The sequence below is a fragment of the Hydra viridissima genome, unplaced genomic scaffold (assembly GCF_058129835.1).
Source record: "Hydra viridissima isolate aposymbiotic clone 2 unplaced genomic scaffold, HvirCarnegie_v1 scaffold_2, whole genome shotgun sequence".
NCBI lineage: Eukaryota > Metazoa > Cnidaria > Hydrozoa > Anthoathecata > Hydridae > Hydra > Hydra viridissima.
Genome location: NW_028324301.1, coordinates 27,768,824 through 27,778,717, shown reverse-complemented (window position 1 = coordinate 27,778,717; position 9,894 = coordinate 27,768,824). Strand labels below are relative to the sequence as shown.

Below are 9,894 nucleotides of genomic sequence, written 5' to 3'. Positions count from 1 at the left end.
AAACTTAGTTTTCAACTTTTAAACGTTTTAGACTTCTCGTTTAAGGCAGTCGAAAGAAATGAGTCGACTCACTCTCTCTCTCCCTATTCGGTTTTGTTTTTGTTTATTTGTTTTTGTTTTTTCTTCGTTTGCCTTCGTTTGCCTTTGTTTGCTTTTGGAAAAGTTGTCGCCATGCGAGACTTAGTTTTTTTTTTTTTTTGCTCAAATTGAGCACAAGTGAGTTTCTAGTCTTGAAAGTGTGCAAAGTGTGGGCCAATCTGGTGGCTGGAGTGATGACACGTGAATGCTGGAAATTCCAGACTTTGAGCGGATTCAGCGTACATAGAAAGAAAATGTAGCATTCACGTGGGTCTCTCCTAAGCGTGCCATTGGTCGGTCTGCTGTCCTTAAGTACCCCCCTCCCCCCCCTCAACGTCACGTTTGCTCAACTTTCTCGGTCTTTGGCGCCCAGAGAAAGCTTGAGGAAGGATAAAAAATGGCGAGGTTTCGGTACTGCGTTTTCTGTTTTTCTTATTTGTTTTTGTTTGTTTGCTTGTTTGTTTGTTTGTTTGTTTGTTAATTTTTTTAATTTTTTTTTTTTTTTGTTTGTTTCGTTCGTTTGTTTGTTTGTTTGTTTCGTTTGCTTCGTTTGTTTTGTGATGTTTTGTTTTCCCTTCTTGATGGCACAAAACAGAAGCAAACAAGACTTTCGGTTATATTCGGTTATATTCGGTTCAATAAAAGTTTGTTGGTTTCTGCACAACAACAACAACAACCACAACAACAAAAGTCCCTCTGTCCCTCAAAAGCAGTTTCTCCTCTGTCCTAAAGAAGAGCCTCTTTGTAATCGATCTTGTCTGAATGCAGCTCTCCTTTTGCCTACAGGTTTTTATTCCAACCCTTTTGTTGTTGTTAGTGCCATGTTGTTGTTATTGTTATACTCTGTAAAAGCAGTTGTTGCTGTTGTACTTGTTTGTTGTTTCTAAAGACACTGTTGTTGCTGCTGTTAGCGCTGTTAGTAATCACCCACTTGGCTTGTATTTTTGTTTCTTGTTTTTGTTTTTTGTTTTATTTATAAACACTCTCTGAGTAAGTGATGCTGTTGCTGTTGTTGTTGTTACAGTTGCAATGAGTGTTTGTTAATGTTCCCCCACTTGGCTTGTACTTTTGTTTTCTGTTTTGTTTTGTTTTTTTTTTGTTTTTGTTTTTTTTTTCTCAACACTCTCTGAGTAAGTGATGCTGTTGCTGTAGTCGTTGTTATAGTTGCAATGAGTGTTTGTTAATGTTCACCAACTTGGCTTGTTTATAATCTATTTTATTTTATCAACACTCTCTGAGTCAGTGATGGTGTTGCTGTTGCTGTTGTCGTTATTATGCTTGCAATGGGAGTTGTTACTGTTCACCCACTTTGCTTGTTTTGTTTTTATTTCTTTATTTTATCAACACCCTTTGAGCCAGTGATGCTGTTGCTGTTGTTGTTGTTATAGTTGCAATGAGTGTTGTTAATGTTCACCCACTTTGCTTGTGTTTTTGTTTTTGTTTATCAACACCCTTTGTGTCAGTGATGCTGTTGCTGTTGTTCTTATTACAGTTGCAATGAGTGTTTGTTAATGTTCACCAACTTGGCTTGTTTATAATCTATTTTGTTTTATCAACACTCTCTGAGTCAGTGATGCTGATGCTGTTGTTGTTATTGTGCTTGCAATAAGTGTTGTTAATGTTCACCCACTTTGCTTGTTTTGTTTGTGCTTTTGTTTTTGTTTATCAACACCCTTTGAGTCACTGATGCTGTTGCTGTTGGTGTTATTATAGTTGCAATGAGTGTTAATGTTCACCCACTTTGCTTGCTTTATTTGTTTGTTGCTTTTTTTTTTATCAACACCCTGCGAGTTAGTGATGCTGTTGCTGCTTTTGTCATTTTACTTGTATTTATAGTTGTTACTGTTCAGCCACTTTGCTTGTTTTTTAATCTGTTTTATTTTATCACCACTCTCTGAGTCAGTGATGATGTTGCTGATGCTGTTGTTGTTATTTTACTTGCAATGATAGCTGTTACTGTTCAGCCACTTTGCTTGTTTTGTTTGTTTGTTTGTTTGTTTTTTTTATCAATATCCTCTGAGTAAGTGATGCTGTTGCTGTTGTTGTTGTTATAGTTGCAATGAGTGTTTGTTAATGTTCCCCCCCTTGGCTTGTACTTCTGTTTTCTGTTTTGTTTTGTTTTTGTTTTTTTTGTTGTTTTTTTTCTCAACACTCTCTGAGTAAGTGATGCTGTTGCTGTAGTCGTTGTTATAGTTGCAATGAGTGTTTGTTAATGTTCACAAACTTGGCATGTTTATAATCTATTTTATTTTATCAACACTCTCTGAGTCAGTGATGCTGATGCTGTTGTTGTTATTATGCTTGCAATAAGTGTTGTTAATGTTCACCCACTCTGCTTGTTTTGTTTGTGCCTTTGTTTTTGTTTATCAACACCCTTTGAGTCACTGATGCTGTTGCTGTTGGTGTTATTATAGTTGCAATGAGTGTTAATGTTCACCCACTTTGCTTGCTTTATTTGTTTGTTGCTTTTTTTTTTATCAACACCCTGCGAGTTAGTGATGCTGTTGCTGCTTTTGTCATTTTACTTGTATTTATAGTTGTTACTGTTTAGCCACTTTGCTTGTTTTTTAATCTGTTTTATTTTATCACCACTCTCTGAGTCAGTGATGATGTTGCTGATGCTGTTGTTGTTATTTTACTTGCAATGATAGCTGTTAGCTGTTACTGTTCAGCCACTTTGCTTGTTTTTTTTTTGTTTTTGTTTTGTTTGTTTGTTTGTTTGTTTTTTTATATATCCTCTGAGTTAGTGATGCTGTTGTTGTTATTATGCTTTCAATGAGAGCTGTTACTGTTCACCCACTTTGTTTGTTTATAATCTGTTTTATTTTATCAACACTCTCTGAGTCAGTGATGCTGATGCTGATGCTGTTGTTGTTATTATGCTTGCAGTGAGAGTTGTTACTGTTCACCCACTTTGCTTGCTTATTGTCTATTTTATTTTGTCAACACTCTCTGAGTCAGTGATGCTGATGCTGATGCTGTTGTTGTTATTATGCTTGCAATGAGAGTTGTTACTGTTCACCCAATTTGCTTGTTTTGTTTTTTTATTTGTTTTTTTGTTTGTTTTTGTTTTGCTTGTTTTTTTTTATCAATACCCTCTGAGTCAGTGATGCTGTTGCTGTTGTTGTTGTTGTTGTTATAGTTGCAATGAGTGTTTGTTAATGTTCCCCCACTTGGCTTGTACTTTTGTTTTCTTTTTTGTTATGTCAACACTCTCTGAGTCAGTGATGCTGATGCTGTTGTTATTATGCTTGCAATGAGAGTTGTTACTGTTGTAGTTATGTCTGTCATTTGTCCTTGTTAGCAAGTTCTATTTGCCCTCTCTTGCCTTTTTTCAACACAGTTTCTTTCTTTGAGTCATATGGTTGCGAGATCCTCTCAAACTCCATCTCTTTATTTATTTGTTTCTTTTTTTTTTTTTTTTTTCTCATTCTCCTTCTCATAATAGCAATCACTGCTGCCACCATGCATGTAATGCTAGTTGCTCTCATTCTTTTTCATTTGCTAGTGGAAACTTTGTTTCTTCTTGTTGCTCTCTTTTCTTTCTTTTTTCTCTTTTGCAGAGGATTCGAAAAAACACAGCTCTTCCCTGCAGTTGTAAACATTCCAGGATTCCAGGATGCAGGCAGAAGAAAAACACTCTCACTAACTGTCTTCTTTTTTTTAGCATAAACCGTTGCAAACAAACACCTGAACATGTCTTCTTCACAAGAAAACAACACTGTTGTTGCCCCTTCTCCGAACTCTAAAGCGAAAAAAAAGAAAAGAAGGCAGTCACAAGAACAGAGAGACTTAAAGCTCAAAAACAAAGTCAGGGCCGCATTAGTTGCAGCGTGTGGCTCCGTAAACAGGGTTGTACCTTTCTATGGTACCAAGAAGAGGTACGCTGTTAGCTGTCCGATGCCTTTGTGCAAACATTCCTCCACAAGCATTAAAAGACACTTGACTAAAAAAGATCATTCTTGGACTTTGGATGAAGCTTCCATCTTTTACTCTGCAATGGTCAGGAAGTTTCAGCATGCTCGTCTCGAACGCAAGTCCGGCTGTCCAAAACCTTACCCCTGTTTGCAATGTTGGAAGTATTACGACCGACTGGACATACACTTGAAAGAGACTCATTTCTACGATTCCAAGACGATCAAACAAAAGATTGCAGAGGCAAAGCGATACGACAACGACAAGCTCTATGTCCCTCAATTTATTCGACCTGCCTTCTTTGGTATTAAGCCAGTAGCTGAACAAGCGTCTGCATCAGGCTCTGCATCCTCTGCTCCTGGGCCTTCCTCCTCTTTTTCTTCTCCGGTTCTTTCCTCTGATCCTCTTTTAAGCTTGCCCTCATCAGTTGCTGGTTCGTCCGAGGCTCCTTCTGCAAACCACTGCACCTCTGTAGAAAACAAAGAGCTGAACACCGAATCCGTCCTAGACTCTGATTTTAATTCCTTAAAGCACTTGGTTTCCAACTCCTCCGTCTTGACAGAAGATAAGAGACTCTTGTTTCAGCTGGACAAAGATGCTTTTCACTTTTATTACCAGTCAGCAGATGAGCTCTTCAGAGATTTTGAAAAGTGGCTTGTGGTAGCCAACAACAACACTTTGTCACAAGCAAAGATCTACAAAAATGCAGTTGTTGAAATATTGACATGTTGTGACAGCACGCTGACGCTGCACCCGAACGCTCTCACCAATTCCAACGTTTTGGAGGATAGATACTTTTCCATGCACTTTAAAAACATTCAGCTCAATTCCAAGCTGAGTGAACTTGACCAAACAAAAGCCATGTCTTGTCACACGTTGTACAACCGCCTTGTCTACCTTTGTCTCCTGTTTCGTTTCAGTGAAGCCAGGAATGTCTATTTCGGACTTTCTCATGAGGCCATCCGACGTTTGCGCTGCAAGGTGGAGGAGTTACAAAAAGTGCTGAGGCCCTTTCGTTCTTTGAGGAGGAGCCTTGTGAAAAGCAAAAAATGCATCAACATCATCAATGTCAGTTTGCTGAACGAATATGGCAAGTCTGCATACGTAAGACAGTTAGTGGAATCGATTAGAAAGCCGTCTCTTACACCGACTAGAGACAATGCTGTGTCTCTACGAAACCATCTTCTGCTCTCTGTCACTGTAATTAACAGTTTAAGAAAATCTAACATTGCTCTTTTAAACATTAGAGACTACATGGCTGCTGAGAAGAGTGAGTGTGGATATTGCATTGTGCAAGAGCGCTACAAAACAGCATACAAGTACGGAGCCAAAAACATTCTAGTGCCGAACGACTTGAAAGTGTTGATCGATATTTATTTGCTGAGATACAGAGACCTTCTTGTCAACGACTCTCACTACATGGCTGCAGACACCAAGACTGTTTTGGAGTTGAGCGACTGCTACAGGCCCCTTTTTCCATCGATGAGACCCAACAAAGACGAATGTGTGACACTCGGTGCAACTAGAGTGCCTGTTTACCAGATGGGTTCCTCTGCTATCTCCTCTTGCCTGACGTCCTGCTTCAGAAAAAGCCAAGTAAACATTCCCATGAAGCGTCTTACTCCCACTTGCATTCGCGGTTCGATAGCCACTTACTTTGCCAACAACAGCAAAGAAGATCGCGAGCGGTTTGCTACACTCTACATGAAGCACAGCAGGAACACAATGGATAGCTTTTATGTGTCCCAGTGGAACGCTGCAGAGGAGTTGCGCTTTGCCCTGGGCATCGGACAGTCCTTCGGAGTCATAGAGTCTTTGACTGTTGAAAAGTCTGAGAGACCACCAAAGAAGGAGAAGGATGTGATGGACTGGCTCCAAACTAATGCAGAGGAGTACGGTTTTCATGAGGTTGAGGACATCTTTGAGGAAGATTTAGACTCCGGTTCTGACTCTGAAGAATGTGCTGCTACTTTCAGCTGTACCACAGTGGTTCCGTTTTCTCCAGCTGTAGAAAACAATGTTCCTTTAGAGGATAGCAACGACCATGCCGTAGATTTCTTGTGTGAACCTACCTCAACTCCTGTTTCGTCTGTTCCATCTGAACAAACAATCGCTGGTCCAGTTCTTGAACTATCCCCTGCTCTTGCACAACTAGTTCCTAACGAACAAGCTGTTTGTATGGATGTAGATCAGACTCTAGCTGTTCCTGTTGGCACAGCTTGTTCTCCTCTTGCATTAACATTATTTCCTGATGAACCGGATTTTATTGAACACCATGCAAAACTTTCTCCAGTTTACTTTAATGAGCAAGTGGTTGCCAAACCTGTTTCTGCTTCTCCTTCTCAGCAAGTCGCTTTCTGTCCTTCAAAAGAGGTCTTTTCTGTTCCTCTGACTCCTAGCCTTGTTGCTTTTCAGCAAACATTGGCCAAACCCAGTTTGTTTCTTTCATCTGATCCAGTTTCAGCTGTTCCTGTCCAACAGGCTGGTACTGTTCTTGCAAAGCAGCTCTCACCTTATGCTGTTCAATCTGTTGGTAGCCTATTTAGCCAAAGTCTTGCCTCTACATCCAGAGGTAAATTCTTTTTGATTTTTGATTTTTATGCAAATCTCAACACGCTTTCAAAAAATGAAAATGCCCAAATCAACTCCTTGCTCTATTGTTATTGTTAGAGCTGTAAAAAAAACAAAACAAAACAAAAAAACAACACAGAAGTGTGTATGTATTTGTTGCAGGACTAATTCTGTGATTGCTTAAATGTTTATACAAGTGAATGATACTAAAACTGATTATGTTTTAGAAGTAAAAGATCCAAGAAGAAAAAAAATCAAGTTGGAAATGCCATCTTTCACTCAAGAACTCATCGGTAATGTAAAACCTAATTTATACAAAGATATATAAACACAAACCTCTTCTTGCACAATTTCAGATGGTTAACTGTTAACAAAAACTAGCCATCATTGCTAAGTGCACTTTTAGAAAGTTGTGTCTACCCGATTTCTAATGATGAAGTTAGAAACATCACCGTTAGAAATCATGCACAGCTTGTTATCATCTCTAACACTTAGAAACTGTTGATGGTTTTTATGAATTAGAAAAATGAACATGGTTTTATTTTATTTCAGGATCAACTCAGCCAAGAACAAAGGAAAACAAAGCAGAAGTTAGCCAATGCCATTTAGGTAATCTTTCAAAAACCAGTTATTGCTATCAGTGCAAACAATAAGGTCAACAAAAAAAAATAAATAAAAAAACAGAATAAATCTTGTCTTACTTCAGAACCAAATGAATATTTGATTTAATCACTTTGTGTTATGACTTGAGTTTGTAAAATTTTAGATGAAATAGTTGAAGAGCTGAATGCTTGCCCTGGCCACAACGAATGGTTCAACACCAGAAGTTTTCCACGATGTGCAGCTTTGGTGTTGGCATACATCTTGCAAGACGTGTTTACAGATGTAAGCTCAAGTTGCTCGTACAAAGATTACCTTGGCATCTTGGCAAATCATAGCAGTGACAAGCTCATTCATGTCTTGCAAAAGTACTCCTACCAAAGCCATATTAAAGACAAAATTAAAAACATGAAGCTAAAAATTCAAAAAGAGGGTAGTTTAGAAAAGTTTGTTCAATATGGCAATATCGTGAAACCATTTATGTAGTTTAGATAAGTTTGTTCAGTTTGGCAATAAAGATGGGCCTTTTGTGTAGTTTGTTTTATCTATGCTTTTGCAAATATTTTTATCTGTTTCGCTAAAGACATAATAAACAAGAAGTTCTGTTAAACTGTTCTCACATTTCTTATTTAAAGATAGTTCAAACTTTTTTTTATCTTTAAAAAAAAAAAAAAGAAGTCGTTTTGTTATTCTGTGAAAACTTTTAATAGAGTTGCATTTAGAATTACTTCTGATGTTTTTAAGAGTTTGTTAAAAAGCAAAATAATATTTCCTGTGATGTTAAACTGCATAAGTGAAATTTAAAAAAGGAAAACTGCTCCAACCATTTTTCGGAAAAAGAAATCAAAAAGTTCCTTATTTTAAAAGATCTAGACATCCATTTCTTCTTCAGCAAAATAGCGAGGCTTTTTTATGAACTCTTACTCTCTATTTTTTCATATCTTTACACAAAGGATTTTATTTAGTTCAATGTAAACATACATAGAAGTATATTATGTTTTTTTTTTTTTTTTTGTTTTTATGCAGTCTAACTTTTGTTTCACTTCTATTTTATTTTACGTTTATCTTGTATTTTATCATGCCTTATTGGTTTTTGCGTTTTGTGATGTCAAGCTGCGTAAGCTAAACTTAAAAGGGGAAAACTACGCTAACTTTTCTTTGAAAAAATATTCAAGAAGTACCTTAAACGAAAGAGAAAGCACACGAATCTTGCCATCCAATTCTTCTTCTGCAAAGTAGCGAGGCTTTTTATGTACTTTTGCTCTCTAATTTATCTCTATTTACGCAAAGGGTTTTATTTCAATGTAAACACGTATAAAAGAATACTTTGTTAAAAATAATGTTAAAGGAGTTGCGTAAAAAAAAACGTCTGAATAAAGTTTCTTTACAAAAAAAACAACTAAGAAACAAGCGCGCCTAAGAAAAACCAGATCGCGATTCACTAAGTCAAAAAACGAAAGAAACAAAGTTTAAAAGGTCTTTCTAGACAACAAATTCTATTTTTGGCAATGCAGTTTTTGTATTTATGCAACCTAACTTTTGTTTGACTTCTATTTTATTTTACGTTTACCTTGTATTTTATCTTGCCTTTTTGTGTTTTGTGATGTCAAGCTACATAATCTAAACTTAAAAGAAGGAAACTAGGCTAACTTTTCTAGTAGAATATTATGTTGTTGGTTTTGTATGCAGCCTAACTTTAGTTTCATCTATATTTTATTTTGCGTTTATCTTATATTTTATCTTGTCTTTTTGAGTTTTGTATTTTGTGATGTCAAGCTACATAATTTAAACTTAAAAGAAGAAAACTAGGCTAACTTTTCTTTGAAAAATTGTTCAAAAACTACCTTACACCGATAGAGATAGCTCACGAATTTAAAAAGTTGCATCTATTCATCTTCTTCTTCAGCAAAGTAAAGCTTTTTATGCACTTTTACTCTCTAACTTACCTATATTTGCGTAAAGGATTTTATTTAATTCAATTTAAACATAACTAGTAGAATATTATGTTGTTGGTTTTGTATGCAGCCTAACTTTAGTTTCATCTATATTTTATTTTGCGTTTATCTTATATTTTATCTTGTCTTTTTGAGTTTTATATTTTGTGATGTCAAGCTACATAAGCTAAACTTTAAAGAGGAAATTTACGCTAACCTGTCTTTGAAAAACTATTCAAAAACTACCTTTAACAAAGTAGCGAGGCTTTTTATGCGCTTTTACTCTCTAACATACCTATTTTTGCGCAAAGGATTTTATTTAATTCAATTTAAACATGCCTAGTAGATTATTATGTTGTTGGTTTTTTATGCAGCCTAACTTTAGCTACATCTATTTTTCATTTTACGTTTGTCTTATATTTTATTTTATCTTTTTGTGTTCTGTGATGTCAAGCTACATAAGCTAATGTTAAAAGAGGAAAGCTGCGCTAACCTTTCTTTGAAAAACTATTCGAAATCTATTTTTGAGATAATCTAGATTTAAAAGAGGAACACTACGCTAATTTTGCTTTGAAAAAACTCTCGAAAACTAACTTATTCGATAGAGATAGCACACAAATTTAAAAAATTGTATCTACTCATCCACTTCTTCTACAGCAAAGTACTGAGGCTTTTTATGCACTTTTATTCTCTAACATACCTATATTTGCGCAAAGGATTTTATTTAACTCAATGTAAACATACATAGAAGAGTATTGTTACCCGTTTGTTTTATGCAGCCTAACTTTAGTTTCAT

The 9,894-nt window shown here is 36.2% G+C and overlaps 1 protein-coding gene across 3 annotated transcripts; it reads left to right on the top strand.

The window, feature by feature from the left end:
• Positions 1-413: 413 nt before the first annotated feature.
• On the top strand, positions 414-7,698 carry LOC149892728 (uncharacterized). 3 transcript variants are annotated; one of them, XM_090080145.1, is made up of 5 exons: positions 414-489; positions 3,746-6,565; positions 6,792-6,857; positions 7,117-7,173; positions 7,331-7,698. In XM_090080145.1, exons 2-5 carry the CDS (start codon positions 3,775-3,777, stop codon positions 7,648-7,650), a joined length of 3,234 nt encoding a protein of 1,077 aa, XP_089936271.1. In that variant the 5' UTR covers positions 414-489; positions 3,746-3,774; the 3' UTR covers positions 7,651-7,698. The 3 variants fall into 3 exon arrangements, with proteins under 3 accessions (XP_089936271.1, XP_089936273.1, XP_089936272.1); XM_090080147.1 differs by having other exon boundaries at positions 417-483; XM_090080146.1 differs by lacking the exon at positions 414-489 and having other exon boundaries at positions 2,741-6,565.
• The last annotated feature ends 2,196 nt before the right edge of the window (positions 7,699-9,894 follow it).

Bases quoted from the DNA above. Each gene is read 5' to 3' on its own strand.
- LOC149892728 (XM_090080145.1), top strand. From the start codon at position 3,775: ATGTCTTCTTCACAAGAAAACAACACTGTTGTTGCCCCTTCTCCGAAC. The intron at 6,566-6,791 runs GTAAATTCTTTT...ATTATGTTTTAG, and splicing joins TCTTGCCTCTACATCCAGAG to AAGTAAAAGATCCAAGAAGA. The intron at 6,858-7,116 runs GTAATGTAAAAC...ATTTTATTTCAG, and splicing joins TTTCACTCAAGAACTCATCG to GATCAACTCAGCCAAGAACA.